Below are 16,036 nucleotides of genomic sequence, written 5' to 3'. Positions count from 1 at the left end.
CTTAAGCCCAGCTACCATGATATATTGATTTTACAAAGCGCCTCTGAAAGCACTCGCATGGAAACAAAATGTTTTAACATAACCTTAAAGTGTCTTTCTTTTCGATGCAGAACTTAGTATACCAGTATTTTAAAAACTTGTCTCGCACAAATATATTCGAGAAAATAAAAGCTTGATGATGTATTAATAATTGCAAACATGACAAATACACTTGTACAACAATATGTTCAACGACTTAAGTCAAGACATGAAGAAACACGTACTAAAGCAGCAAAGGATTTATGTTTTTATGTTAAAACAGAACTACGTGAGGTTTCTCAAGAAGAGATTACAGCATTTATGGATGAATTCAATCATCATATATTCGAAATGGTATCTAGTTCTGATATGAATGAAAAAAAAGGTGGTATATTAGCTATAATTTGTCTTATTGGAGCTGATGTTGGTAATATAAATACACGCACTATAAGATTTGCAAATTATCTGCGGAATCTTTTACCATCTAATGATGTTGGAGTTATGGAATTGGCTGCAAAAACTGTTGGCAAACTAGCATTAGTTTCTGGAACATACACAGCAGAATATGTAGAATTTGAAGTAAAACGTGCCTTCGAATGGCTTGGAGGAGATAGACATGAAGGAAAACGTCATGCAGCTGTACTTGTATTGAGAGAACTTGCCGTATCAATGCCAACATATTTTTTTCAACAAGTTACTCCTTTTTTTGATCTTATATTTAATGCAATACGTGATCCAAAACCTGTGATACGAGAAGGTGCTGTTGAAGCTTTAAGAGCAGCGCTTGTTGTTACTGCTCAAAGAGAAACAGCGAAACAAATGCATAAATCACAATGGTACAAGCAGTGTTATGATGAGGTAATGGCAGGATTTGAAGAAGTATATGCAAGAGAAAGAGGTGTCAACAGAGATGATAGAGTACACGGTTCGTTATTAGTATTAAATGAATTACTAAGATGTAGTAATGTACAATGGGAAAGAAATTATGAAGCTTTAATGGAAAGATTAAATTGTTCTGCACAACAAAATGAAAATGACATACAATCATTAATGCCTAGATTAAAAACAACAATAGTATCTAAATGGGCAGGAACATCTCAAAATTCTTGTGGGCCTCAACATACATTATATCCAATACATGAGTCAGCAGTTTGTCGATGTTTAATGCAGGAGAGATTGGACGATATTTATACTGATGTGATGAATCAAAGAATATCAAGAAATCCACATATTCAACATGCATTAATGATGTTATTACCAAGATTAGCAGCATTCAATAAGCAAAAATTTACACAGGACCATTTAAAAGAATCTATGGCCTATCTTTTAATGACCTTAAGAGCTCGTGAGAAAGATAGATATGCAGCATTTATGACTATTGGTTTTATAGCTGTTGCAGTTGAAGATTCTATAAAACCATATCTTCCAAAAATTATGGAAGTTATAAAATGTTTATTACCATCGAAAGAAACACCTAATAAAAAACGTGGTACATCTTTGGAACCTGCAGTATTTATATGTATTACTCTTTTAGGTCATGCTGTAAAGCGCACTATTGCATCTGATGTGAGGGATCTTTTAGAACCAATGTTAGCAACTGGATTAAGTCCTATTCTGACAACTTCTCTTAGAGAGTTGGCACACAGTGTACCATCTTTAAAACCAGACATATCGCAAGGTCTCTTACGAATGCTATCTCAAGTTTTAATGCAAAAGCCATTAAGGCATCCTGGAGCACCCTGGACTGTAGCTAGCCCTGTATCCATGCCATCAACAGAAGTAGATGTTCCTTCTACAGTTCTTGCATTAAAAACACTTGGCACATTCAATTTTGATGGTAATCCTTTATTACAATTTGTGAGAAGGTGTGCTGATCATTTTTTAACATCAGAACAACCAGAAGTTCGACTAGAGGCTGTAAAAACATGTTCTCGATTATTGAGGTTGGCACTAAATCAGCCAGGACCTACAGTAACTAACACTGTCTCTACAGTTCTTGGGAAATTATTAGTCGTAGGAATTACAGATACAGATTCTGATGTACGAAAATCAGTTTTAGCTTCACTAAATGATTCATTTGATATTCATTTAGCACAGGCAGAAAATTTATCTGCATTATTTATTGCTATGAATGATGAGATGTTTGACATAAGAGAACAAGCAATCAGAACTATAGGACGACTCAGTAATATGAATCCTGCTTATGTGATGCCATCCCTTCGTAAGACACTTATACAATTCCTCACTGAATTGGAACATTCTGGAATGGGTCGTAACAAAGAACAAGCTGCCCGTATGTTAGATGAACTAGTAGTCAGTGCACCACAACTTATTCGACCATACATGGAACCAATTTTAAAAGTTCTTGTTCCAAAATTAAAGGAAGCAGAATCAAATCCAGGGGTAATATTAGCCATACTCCGTGCTATAGGAGATTTAGCAGAAGTTAATGGTGCTGAAATGCAACAATGGATGCCTGAATTATTATCAATTTTACTTGAAATGTTAGTAGATGCCAGTTCACCAGAGAAAAGAGGCGTTGCTTTATGGGTTCTTGGGCAATTAGTTGGAAGTACAGGTCATGCAGTAAAACCATACATGCAATATCCATCTCTATTAGATGTACTTATTAATTTTTTGAAAACAGAACAACAGCCAGCTATCAGAAGAGAAACTATTAGAGTTCTTGGATTATTAGGAGCTTTAGATCCATATAAACATAAAATGAATCTTGGCCAAATAGATTCACAATTAGATACACTTACATCAATGGCTGATACTAAAAGCGAAATAGAAAATACACAAGATTTGACAACGAGTGAAATGTTGGTAAATATGTCATCATCTACATTAGAAGAATATTACCCTGCAATAGCCATTGCTACTCTTATGCGTATCATCCGTGATCCTACGCTATCTCAACATCATACAATGGTAGTACAAGCTGTGACCTTCATATTTAAAAGTCTTGGTATTAAATGTGTTCCATACATTTCTCAAGTAATGCCAAGTTTCTTGAATGTTGTACGTACAGCAGATGTAAATTTTCGAGAATATTTATTTCAACAACTGGCTATTCTTATCGCTATTGTGAAACAGCACATTCGAAATTATCTCGATGACATATTTAATTTAATTAAAGAATTTTGGATTGTGAATAGCCCTCTACAAAGTACACTTATTCTTTTAGTTGAACACATTGCAATAGCTTTAGGTGCAGAGTTCAAAATTTATTTACCACAGTTAATGCCACACATATTAAGAGTATTAACACATGATACTAGTAAAGACCGTGCAGTAACAGTAAAGCTGTTACTTGCATTACAAAAATTTGGGAATAATCTTGATAATTATCTTCACTTAGTTCTTCCACCAATTGTGAAGTTATTTCATGCAACTGACTGCCCTATAGCAGTGAATAAAGTTGCATTGGAAACAGTAGACCATTTAGCTGATACATTGGATTTCACTGATTTTGCATCAAGAATCGTTCATCCATTAGTACGAACATTGGATCAATGTCCAGAATTAAGAAGCACAGCAATGGATACACTCTGTGCACTTTTGATACAATTGGGCAAAAAATATCAAATTTTTATTTCATTAGTTCAAAAGGTCATGACAAAGCATAGAATTATTAATCCTCACTATGATGTCTTAGTTGATAAAATTCTTACAGAATCAACTGTTGCAGACAGTGAAGATTTCTTGTTAATGAGACATCGACATTCAAGAAATAAAAATCGTGATTTATCTTTAACATCATCAGATACAGCAACTATAAAGAGATTGCACGTATCAGCTTCAAATTTACAAAAAGCTTGGACAGCAACTCGCAGGGTATCTAAAGATGACTGGCTTGAATGGTTAAGAAGTCTTTCCATTGGTTTACTTAAGGAATCTCCATCTCCAGCATTAAGATCATGTTGGGCTCTTGCACAAACTTATTCACAGTTACCACGTGACTTATTTAATGCTGCATTCGTTTCTTGTTGGACCGAACTTAATGACACATATAGAACAGAATTGATTCAAACACTTCAACAAGCATTAATGGTACCAGATCTTCCTGAAATAACTCAGACAATTTTAAATTTGGCTGAATTTATGGAACATTGTGACAAAGGACCATTACCATTAGATAATAAAATCTTAGGAGAAAGAGCCATGCATTGTCGTGCTTATGCCAAAGCATTACATTATAAAGAAGATGAATTTCATAAAAGTAGAAATAGTAATGTATTTGAATCTTTAATTTCAATTAATAACAAACTCCAACAAAAAGAAGCTGCAGAAGGTTTACTTGAATATGTTATGAATCAGTACAATCAGCAAGATCTCAAAGTTCAAATACGTTGGTATGAAAAACTTCATAATTGGGATAAAGCACTTCATTTATATAAAGAACGTTTAGAAAGTGACCCTGCAGATGTGGAATCTACTTTGGGTGAAATGCGTTGTTTGGAAGCACTTGGAGAATGGGGACAATTACATGATGAGGCTACAAAACAATGGTTAATTCAGAATGATGAAATAAAACAAAGAATGGCTAGAATGGCAGCAGCAGCTGCATGGGGTTTGGGTCAATGGGAAAGTATGGAAAAATATATCTCATTGATACCAAAAGATACTCAAGATGGGGCTTTTTACAGAGCAGTATTAGCAATACATGATGAACAATATGATGTTGCTCATCAACTTATTGATAGTGCTAGAGATTTATTAGATACAGAATTAACTGCTATGGCTGGTGAAAGTTATCAAAGAGCTTATAATGCTATGGTGGAAGTTCAAAAATTAGCAGAATTAGAAGAGGTAATACAATATAAACTCGTTCCAGAAAGAAGATCTACTATTAAATCTATGTGGTGGGAAAGACTTCAAGGTGGGCAAAAAATTGTCGAGGATTGGCAAAAAATAATACAAGTACATACTTTAGTAGTTTCTCCACAAGAAGATATGTATACATGGCTTAAATACGCTAGCCTTTGTAGAAAAAGTGGTAGTTTAATGTTGTGTCATAAAACATTAGTAATGTTATTAGGTGTAGATCCTTCATTAACACCAGATCAGCCTTTACCAACAACGCATCCACAAGTAACATTTGCTTATTGTAAACACATGTGGGTAGCAAACAAACGAGAAGAAGCATATAATCAACTGCAAAGATTCGTGCAAAATTCTTTACAACCTGCAATAGTGTCTGTAATAAATCAAGAGAATGAAAAAATACAGGATGCAAGAAAAAGATTACTTGCAAGATGTTATTTAAAACTGGGAGAATGGTTAGAAGCTTTACAGGGTATAAATGAACATTCTATACCTGCGGTATTATCTTATTATGCTGCTGCAACAAAACATGACCCAACATGGTATAAAGCATGGCATGCTTTCGCTTATACTAATTTTGAAACTGTATTGTTTTATAAACATCAGCAAGGTGATTCTAATATTGAGAATGCACCCAGCAATGGAACACGTAATAATCTTTCTAGCCCACAATATGTATCACAATTCACTGTTCCAGCTGTAGAAGGATTTTTTAGATCAATTAATCTTTCACATGGAAACTCTTTACAAGATACACTTCGGTTACTTACATTGTGGTTTGATTATGGTCAATGGCCTGAAGTATATGAAGCTATTGTGGTAGGTATCAGATTAATAGAAATTAATACGTGGTTACAAGTGATACCACAGCTCATTGCAAGAATAGATACACCTAGAACTTTAGTTGGACGATGTATTCATCACCTTCTTATTGATATCGGAAAAACGCATCCACAAGCATTGGTGTATCCATTAACAGTTGCTTCAAAAAGTGCAAGTCATGCTAGAAAAACAGCAGCAAATAAAATTCTAAAAAGTATGTGTGAACACAGTCCTACTTTGGTTCAACAAGCTATGATGGCAAGTGATGAATTAATTAGAGTTGCGATTTTATGGCATGAATTATGGCATGAAGGATTAGAAGAAGCCAGCAGATTATATTTTGGAGAAAAAAATGTCAAGGGGATGCTTGATACATTGGAACCATTACATGCAATGTTAGAAAGAGGTCCACAAACTTTGAAAGAAACATCCTTTAATCAAGCTTATGGAAAAGATTTAATGGAAGCACAAGAATGGTGCCATAGATATAAAGCTTCAAGAAATGTGAAAGATTTAAACCAAGCATGGGATGTGTATTATCATGTATTTAGAAGAATATCAAGACAATTACCACAGTTAACTAGTTTAGAACTTCAATATGTAAGCCCAAAATTGCTTCTTTGTAGAGATTTAGAATTAGCTGTGCCTGGGAGTTATAGTCCAGGTCAGCCTATAGTCAGGATAGCAAGTATTCATAGCTCAATGCAAGTGATAACAAGCAAACAACGACCAAGAAAGTTATGTATTAAAGGTGAAGTATTTTTATTTATATTACTATTTTTTCATATACTATGTATATATCAACACACATAAGGCAAAATATTTTTTAGAAATAGTTATATTAATGTGTCATGTTTAAAACTCTTTTAGGTAGTAATGGTAAAGATTACATGTTTCTACTAAAAGGACACGAAGATCTTAGACAAGATGAGCGTGTAATGCAGTTGTTTGGTTTAGTAAATACACTTTTATTACATGATCCAGATACTTTTAGAAGAAATCTTACTATTCAGGTATGCTATTAAACAAAATGTATACTAAATATATTAAACTATGTATACTATTTATCTGTTTTGACATACTTTGTTAGAGGTATGCAGTAATTCCATTATCAACAAATAGTGGTCTCATCGGTTGGGTACCACACTGTGATACATTACATACTTTAATCAGGGATTACAGAGAAAAAAAGAAAATATTACTAAATATAGAACATAGGATAATGCTAAGAGTATGTAAAATTACAGTATTAATTTAATGTAATATATATTAATGTAATATAATTTAATGTAATTATATTTAATGTATGTATATATATATTTATATCTTATAGTTTGTATTTACAAAAATATATGATTTTCATAGATGGCACCAGATTATGAACATCTTATGCTTATGCAAAAGGTTGAAGTTTTTGAACATGCTCTAGAACATACTCATGGTGATGACTTATCACGGCTTTTATGGTTGAAGTCACCATCAAGCGAAGTGTGGTTCGATCGTAGAACGAACTATACGCGTTCTCTTGCTGTTATGTCTATGGTTGGTTACATACTTGGCCTTGGAGATCGCCATCCATCCAATTTAATGTTGGATCGCTTAAGTGGCAAAATTCTTCATATTGATTTTGGAGATTGTTTTGAAGTTGCAATGACTCGTGAAAAGTTCCCTGAGAAGATACCATTTCGCTTGACACGAATGTTAATAAATGCTATGGAGGTCACAGGCATTGAAGGCACATACAGAAGAACTTGTGAATCAGTAATGTCTGTACTACATCGTAACAAAGATAGTTTAATGGCTGTATTAGAAGCTTTTGTTTATGATCCTCTTTTAAATTGGAGATTAATGGATAATACAGCACTAAAGGGCAAGAGATCTGATGCACAAGGAATGAGTTCTAGTAGTAGCCAGGAACATGGAGATGTTCTAGATTCTCTTACAGCTACTTTACCAAAGAAGGGTGTGCCATGTAGTGTTGAAAACGGAGGTAATTATAATTTCTGCTATAATTGCAAATTTAATTTAATCAAGTTTTCAGCTTTTAATATAGTAATCAGTATGTACAGTTTTTTATTTGAATTTTTCTTGAATACTTAATTAATTGATTGATTACCAGTTTGTAAACATATTTTCTGTAGGTGATAATAATCAACCAGAAGCATTAAACAAAAAGGCTTTAGCTATTATAACAAGAGTGAGAGACAAATTAACAGGACGTGATTTTTCGCATGAAGAATCACTGAGTGTTCAACGTCAAGTGGATTTACTGATTCAGCAGGCTACCAATAATGAAAACCTTTGCCAGTGTTACATTGGATGGTAAGTATTTCTTTTATTAAATATCATTTAAATGGAAACAGTAAAAAGAATTTTTTATCTTACATACACGCAGGCGCGCGTGCACATACACTCGTATGTGTATTTTATATATATATATAATATAATATAAATTGTATTATAGTTCATACGCTTATAAAATAGTTTTTTATAATCACTCACAATTGATATTAAATGATTTCATATAATAAACATTATTTTGTACAGACAATATAAAATTGAAAAATATGTATGTTATTTTTTTCAGGTGTCCATTTTGGTAAATTATATATTACAATAATAAAATTTGAAGTGACTATTATAGCTCCAGTGCTTTTTCTGCACGTGCAATGCAAATGATAACAAATGATAACAAAATAGATGTAATATTTACTTTAATTTAATGTGTAATCCAAACTAGATCAAATTATAAATATTTCTTTGAGAGTTAATTATACCATTAATTTTTTTTCTATAAGTAGAAACAAGGCTATTTAAAAAAGAAAAATATTACAGTAAATGCAGTGTAGACTGTTTGCGTATAAGTAAATGAAACATCAACTATTTTTACAAAAACAATTTACACTGCATTAATTTTGTATGTAAAAATATATATTCAGGCTATTCAAGTAAATGTATAAATAAGCATATTAAGTAATATCCATGTATATAATTTCATTAGTTATTATAGGACCCCATTTTTATGTTCTTATTTTTATCTTAATTATGTCACAGAGTTATGTTATAAGATTACAAAAGATTTAATTTTTCACATCTGGACTGAATGCAAAGGGAAGTAAATCATTTAATGTAGTCCGTAATACATCTTTCATATCAGACTTTGCACAATAAATAGTTACATTACCAAACTCAGCAATAGCTTGTCGACACATGCCACAAGGTGTGGTAAATTTATTTTCTTGATCTGCTACTACCGCTAATATTTTAAACTTTCTTTTCCCTTCCGATATTGCTTTTGCAATAGCTGTTCTTTCTGCACATATTCCAACAGGATACGATAAATTTTCCACATTACAGCCTTTAATGATTGTCCCATCGGTACAAAGTATTGCAGAACCCACTTTAAAGTTGCTATATGGTGCATATGAGTATTCTCGTACAATTGCACTTTGTTTTATTAACTCTTGACTGTCTGAATCTATAAAATAAAACATATAATACAAGATAATTTTTTGATTCCAAACTTTTAAACTGATTTTAACTTTTAATTTTTCCTATTTTATAGTATGGATAAAAATATAAAATTTATTTATTTTGCATGTAGGTTTTAATTTATTAAATTCTTTTATTTCATTATAATAGAATGTTACAGTAATTATATATTTAGAAAAATTTTTAGAAATCTTAAAAAGATATCTTCTACTAATGATATGATCAAACAATTAAAATAACACACCAATGTATATGTGACACTGAAATAAACTTGTATATACATAATAGAAAAAAAAGAGAAAGCATCCATAAAATCTTAATTTGTTATCATTAAAATAAATGTATTTGCATTTGTGAGAGAGATATCTTATAAATGCAAAAATTTATTATGAACTTTTATGTTTATAACTATTTGTATATATATACTAATAATGCAAAATAAGATTTCTTAGATAAAATAGATGGTAAAAAAATTCCTGTTTTTTATTGGAATCCGTAGTTAATAAATATATATGCATATGAAATATTTTTAAGTAAACGAGAAATGTACATTCAATATCTTAATGTAAATAAATTATTCTTAAAATTTTTAAATTTTATTACGGATAATGTACATTATCATGCACTTATATCATGCTGATTTTTTAGTGCAAAAATTTGACAAATTATAACAATTACTTTATCATTGCTATATTATTTATTCTTCTTCCTTTTTTCTTTGACAAAAATTCATAAATTCCCAATAAATTAAATAATATTAGATTCTGTTTATATAATAATTTATGTAATAGAAAAATTGAGATTACAGAATAAATTTGCATAAAATTTTAATGTATATATCTCAACTATGTATTTGTCAATTTTATTAAATTGTGATATAATCATATGAAATAAATATATGTGATAATAAATAAAATATGTGATATTTTATTTTAAATTGCACAATTTCACTTATAAAAAAGCAATATGTAACAGAAAATTGTTTTTAAAGACTTCTTTTAAAGAACTTTCTATTATTATATTTTTCTGAATTATTTTACATAGATAACATTATTATCTTATTAATAAATTGTAGTTTAAAAAGAAAGATTATAGAAAAAGGGAACCGTTTTAATATCTTCAATGAAAAGTAATTTATAAATAGTAATTTATAATTTTAATCTTACAAAGTACAATAAATTTTCTTTTCATTTTTCTTATGACATGATTGGAGACAATTAAATTATATGTAAACAAATGACTTGTAAACTTACGTTAACTTTCCTAAATGAAGGAAAATATAATATAGCAAGCATTAAATAAATGTAAATTTACTGATAGTGATAGTAAGTGAGTAAGAAATAAATTTATATTGCATGCATATAAACATCAAAAAGGGCAAATATAAGGGTAAAAATCAACGTTTTGTACATGTACAATTATTTCCATGAAATTCTATGAAAATAGTATTAAAATATCACTTAATTACCAAGCGATGTAAAATCGACAATTTCTCCGTGATTCATTATGCTAACACAGTTGATTTCTTGACTTAAATTTCTTGAAAAAATTTCTTTGTAGAAATTAATAAAACAAATTTTTACAATTGAATATGTAAAAGTTTGGAGTATATATACCCGAGTATATCACAAGTAAATACTGATATATAAAATGACGTCACGCCAAGCTGACGCAACTGATGTGCAATAATATATTTATGGCTATAGATACGTACAACAAACAGCATATATGGATATATGTTATTCAAATTAAACGAATACATCAACAAGATTAATTGTAAATTTAACTGTCTGTTTTATTTGCTTTTATAATTTATATCCTTTTAATATATATCTTTTAATATGTATATATAATAAGATAATTGAAGAGAGATACCGAATAATCATGCATGTATAGCCATTAATTTACTATAATGAGGATTCTTTCTTGTTTTCTCTTATCATGTAACCGAATTTGTACTTCTCTACGTTGTTATTAAGATTTTTCTTATATTTCAAAGTCGTAATATTTTGTATACAAATACGTAGACATACTACTCGTACACAATCGAATTGCATATTTACGTATCGATAATGTGACAACTTTCACCTATCGATACTTACTTATTTGATTATTAGTGATTATAACGAATGTTATATAAACGTTCGAGTTAATATATAAAAATAATTAATAAATAATCAAGTACTATAAATAAAAGTCATACACGAGTAAAGAAAGATATTTTTGATTTATTGCATTTTAACCTGTCGTTAATATTTTTTGATAATACGAAATAAACTTGTTTAAAAGTGCTTGTTCATATAAAAATTCATATACATACTTTACATTGTAATGTTACTATATGAACTTTAATAATTATATAAACTATTTGTCCACGAATAACTTAATAATAGGCCTTTTCCCTTTTTTTTTTTTTTTTTAATAGCGAGGATAGATTATAAAGAGATATATCTTATTTAGGAACAATAACAATTCTCTATTCAAATTGTATTGTATTATTTATGTATCGATTATTTTATATAAGATGCGTATATAAAACGTAGAATGTATATGAGAAAAAAATTAAGAAAATATTTGCAATAAATTTTTATCATTTCGTTTGTTTACATGTGCAAATAACAATTAAAGACTATTATAAATTAATATAAAAATGATATATAAATTAATATTATTGTGCACATATTTAACAATATATAACATGCAATAAAAGAAAAGATATTAAAAACTAAAATTACCATTCATGTTGTCCTTATGATTGTAACATAATATTGCATATTAGAGGAATTTTCTTACATTCTTTTTGTAGAATATACATAAGTTCTATTTTTAGAATAATTTTAATAATAAACGTTACTAATCGACATTAGTGGCATAAAGAATATTACTAATGTAACAATAATAATCATTATAATAATATACAAAATAACTATAATGATTACCAAGTTATAATTCATGATTCTATACAAAATTTTAAATAGGAGAGCATTTGTAATTTACTTTAACATAGAAAAATATTTTCATTAATATTTGTCAGATGATCTATTAAATATGATACTTAATGTTCCACGCTTCAGTAATTAATAAAATAAATGCAACCTCACATAAAATTGCATTCTTATGGATATAAGGTAGTGCAAGGGATATGCATTGCTGTTTATATTTTTTTCTTTTTAAATTTAATATAATTTTGTAAATATAGGATTTTCTATATATACAAATAAGACAAAATTAATACTTTTTATCATTCTACTAAAGAAGTTGCACAATTAACATACATTTTCTTTAGATTTCTATTTTATCATTACTTATCCATTATAAGTAAGAATCTATAACAAAAATATTCCAATACATACTGCGTGGTACTACACTTGTTAAGTACGTAAAAAAAGCAAACTTAATGCATAATGCTTTTGCCTCTCTTTCCTGATTTCTTATTTCTTTTTTTGCATTTAATTGATTAAATTAATATAACAGATGCAGGTAGAGGCATTTGAGACTTTAATTAGTATAGAGTTGTGTTGTCTTTTATCACCTGCTTTAAAAGAGATTTGATAGCAACATTTACAGAGCAAATAAAGATTTATCTTGATCTTTATTAATTTGACGTTGAATATTTGGATTTCCAGAATTTGAAGTATTTGATGGAGTTGTTGTAGTTGAAAGTGTAGGAAGAGCTTCAGCAGCAGCTGCTCGCTCTGCTAAAAAACGTTCAAACTCTGATGATGTTAAAGATTCTTGGTCACCTTGTACAGCAGGCTGTAACATTCCATATGACACAATATCTATTTTATATTACTGCAAAATGATCATCAAGTTGTTATTCTATAATGTTGCATTGAGACTTAACATTTATATATCAGAAAATCTTGTTCTCACCTGTTCCAAATCCTTTGAAACACTTTACTAAGATTAAAAGATTTAAATATTAGATGAGAACACATCACTCACCGTATGACTAAGCCAAGCTGCCATTTCACTGAATTCTGATTCCCGGTTGAGCTAAGCATTTAAATCAAAGACGAACATTGAACAAAACAATAAATTTATACATAATAATATTATATATAAATAAATATAAAGAAAAAAAGAAAGAATAAGAAAACATAACATTACATATAAAGCTATGCAAAGCGGTAACATTTTACAATAATACTGTACCTTTATTTTCTCAGGTAAATAGAGATTTTTATATTTTTGTTGGGAGACTAATGATGTTATTTTAAGTTAGATCTAGTAATGTTATTTCAAGTTTACAGGATCTTTTTCAGTCTTGATATAAAATTATAATTATTTTTTGCTATTGTAAATAATTAGTGAAATAATTACTGAATAGAATTGCATTATTTACATCATGTAAATTCCTGTAAACTTGTGGGATTTTGTAATGATATTACTATTAATGATAATACTGTGACTTAGCTTAAGAAGGATAAGGAGCATTACGCACAGTAGTAGTAGTAGGAGGAGCAGCAGCAGCAGCAACAGCAGTAGTAGTAGTAGTAGTAGTAGTAGTAGTAGCAGTAGTAGAAGCAGTTTGGTGGGAATACTTAGGATTGTTACGATTGAGAATTGCTGAACTTAGACTTCCTCCGCTCACCTGTTCCATATTGTCTTCATATTTGCTGCCACTATATAACATAATAACATTCTTAGTGTTATAATAATATCCAATATACATATATATGTGTATATATTATGAAAATATTAAAAAATGTTTCACCTGTTTTTTGTTGTCTCATATGTCGCATTGCGGGACTGTGCAAACATATCAAATTCATCATTATCTCCACCTTTCTTTTCTTTTTTTTCTACCCTAAGATTATCATCAGTTTCAGATATACCTGCAATCAAATAAGATTTAATAAAAGTGTTATTTTTTAAAAGTGTTATATTATGAAATTTCAGCTTACCCATTCCTGCCACCTGCTTTTGTACAGTATCAATTTCATCTGACAAATCTATAAGTGAATCTGCCTCTTTTTTTGTTGACTCTGCACTCGAATCAATATTTGGTGGTTGACCTATTGTTTGAGCTAATATAGTACTTGCAGGTACAGCTTTATTTTTTGTATATCTTGAATAACGCAGGAACAAGTTATTGAGTTCATCATTTATACGTAATAATTCAGCTGTCATTTCATCATTAGCTAGTTTTCCAATTAAATCTACCACACGTTCTTGCATTGCTTTACATGTTGCATGCAATTCCTATAGATTTATATATATATATATATATGTATGTATCTTTGTGTAAATTTATATGAATTAGAAATTAATATGCGAAGCAAAACTAGTGATATTGCAATGGAATATATAACATACTGTTAATAATTCAAGATCTGCAGAATCTGGTGGTTGAGTAGAAGTTTGATCTGTCAAATATGTTAACATTTCTGATAAAACACGCATGTTGCCTTGCACAACATCCAGTTCACTTTGTAATTTTGCCAATTGTTGCTCATTCAATTGAGTTAACTGACTACATGATTGTAATTGCGATTGTTGTTGTATCACTGTAGAGTTGGAAATATGTTGATCATTGACAGGCAAATTCCCTGAGATTTGTTCTGTTTCAGGTACACTCTATAAAATATAATAAATAAGTTTATACAGTTTATAAGAATATAATTTATATATGAAATATCTTACTCTTTGAGGGGTAATGATAGGTGCCATTGCATCCAAATCAGTCATCGGAAATAGTATGCCTTTTGCTTTTAATTCCTGATAGACTTGTACAACTCCTTGAGTATGCGGTTGATGACAGAATGTATCTGCCCATGTTTGAACAAGATTCAAAATTTTTTCCTGCACAGCAGTTGGTGGTTCATTTTTCGGTCCAATTAACTTAACCAATTCTTGTACAAATTCTCGTGAACAAGCAAGAGCGTGAAAACGTTTTCCACAATTTTTCACGCAGGTTTCTAATACCTAAATCACAAATATTACATATAATAACTAGGATAAGAAAATATTAAAAATCAAACATTAGACATTCCTATAATAAAGTAAACCTAAAAATTTATATATATGTATATGTTTCTATATATCAATATAACAATATAACAATACAATATACCAATATAACATAATATCAATAGAATATAATACTTATATCTGTAAAATTATACTTGTGTAATACTTATACTTATACAATACTTGTACAAGTTATTATATAAAAAATAAATGGATTTGATACTAACAGTAAGCGTATACATTACTATAGTATAATTTTTGCCAGCAGCTTGATTAAGCCTGCGCTTAATTGCTTTAATAGCATCTCTAGGTCCATCTTCTGTCTCATTTATAATATCACATATCTCTATATTAAGTGCCCAATTTTCACTAGGCAAACCACCATCCGTAGCTTGCTCTGAAATACATAATCCAATTTCAAATACAAGGATGAGTGAAGAAATAATCCTCTTCATACAAATACATTTTTACTAATTTCTAACATTATAGAAATATCGAGGCAGAAGTGAAAAGAAACATCGTAACGTATAATAACGTTTCATCTAAAAAAGTAATATGAGAAAGTAAATCCACGTCTAATTGCATATGGATGTAACCATTGACCAATTATTATAATCAATGACGACGTAGATGAAATCGGCAGGATTAAACAATAATACGCATAATTCCAGTCGAAATCTAAATTATCGAAGTTATCTTACCAATTTTTTGGCCCACTGGCGTTGAAAAGGGATTTACGTTGACTCCAAAAAATGACATGCTTGGTCGATGATCGGAAACAGTGTCAAATATAAATTATATTAGCCCGATTCAAGTGCACATATATCGCGCGCGTGTAAATCTTCGATAAGGGCGATATTCGTAATTCGCTACGAACAAGATCTTACACCGTTGAATG

General features: G+C 29.8%; 3 protein-coding genes across 7 annotated transcripts; 1 reads left to right on the top strand and 2 right to left on the bottom strand.

Moving 5' to 3' along the window:
* The first annotated feature begins 33 nt into the window (after nucleotides 1-33).
* Nucleotides 34-8,862, top strand: LOC127067260 (serine/threonine-protein kinase mTOR). 2 transcript variants are annotated; one of them, XM_051001997.1, is made up of 7 exons: nucleotides 827-943; nucleotides 1,077-6,421; nucleotides 6,541-6,683; nucleotides 6,761-6,901; nucleotides 7,036-7,660; nucleotides 7,812-7,992; nucleotides 8,258-8,862. In XM_051001997.1, the coding sequence occupies exons 2-7, from the start codon at nucleotides 1,183-1,185 to the stop codon at nucleotides 8,271-8,273; spliced, it is 6,345 nt and encodes a 2,114-aa protein (XP_050857954.1). In that variant the 5' UTR covers nucleotides 827-943; nucleotides 1,077-1,182; the 3' UTR covers nucleotides 8,274-8,862. The 2 variants fall into 2 exon arrangements, with proteins under 2 accessions (XP_050857953.1, XP_050857954.1); XM_051001996.1 differs by having other exon boundaries at nucleotides 34-6,421.
* Nucleotides 7,981-11,198, bottom strand: LOC127067266 (cytidine deaminase-like). Its single transcript, XM_051002014.1, has 2 exons — nucleotides 10,631-11,198; nucleotides 7,981-9,148 (listed from the first exon to the last, which is right to left on the bottom strand). The coding sequence occupies exons 1-2, from the start codon at nucleotides 10,665-10,667 to the stop codon at nucleotides 8,751-8,753; spliced, it is 435 nt and encodes a 144-aa protein (XP_050857971.1). The 5' UTR covers nucleotides 10,668-11,198; the 3' UTR covers nucleotides 7,981-8,750.
* A 172-nt stretch (nucleotides 11,199-11,370) lies between these two features.
* LOC127067264 (TOM1-like protein 2) lies at nucleotides 11,371-15,988 on the bottom strand. Of its 4 annotated transcripts, none has more exons than XM_051002007.1 (9): nucleotides 15,840-15,988; nucleotides 15,366-15,535; nucleotides 14,812-15,093; nucleotides 14,485-14,745; nucleotides 14,073-14,370; nucleotides 13,883-14,003; nucleotides 13,610-13,790; nucleotides 13,111-13,161; nucleotides 11,371-12,918 (listed from the first exon to the last, which is right to left on the bottom strand). In XM_051002007.1, exons 1-9 carry the CDS (start codon nucleotides 15,895-15,897, stop codon nucleotides 12,724-12,726), a joined length of 1,617 nt encoding a protein of 538 aa, XP_050857964.1. In that variant the 5' UTR covers nucleotides 15,898-15,988; the 3' UTR covers nucleotides 11,371-12,723. The 4 variants fall into 4 exon arrangements, with proteins under 4 accessions (XP_050857964.1, XP_050857966.1, XP_050857965.1 ...); XM_051002009.1 differs by having other exon boundaries at nucleotides 13,760-13,790; XM_051002008.1 differs by lacking the exon at nucleotides 13,111-13,161.
* Between the last annotated feature and the right edge of the window lie 48 nt (nucleotides 15,989-16,036).

The sequence above is a fragment of the Vespula vulgaris genome, chromosome 10 (assembly GCF_905475345.1).
Source record: "Vespula vulgaris chromosome 10, iyVesVulg1.1, whole genome shotgun sequence".
In the NCBI taxonomy this organism is placed as follows: Eukaryota; Metazoa; Arthropoda; class Insecta; order Hymenoptera; family Vespidae; genus Vespula; species Vespula vulgaris.
This window is presented reverse-complemented; position numbering and strand designations above follow the sequence as displayed.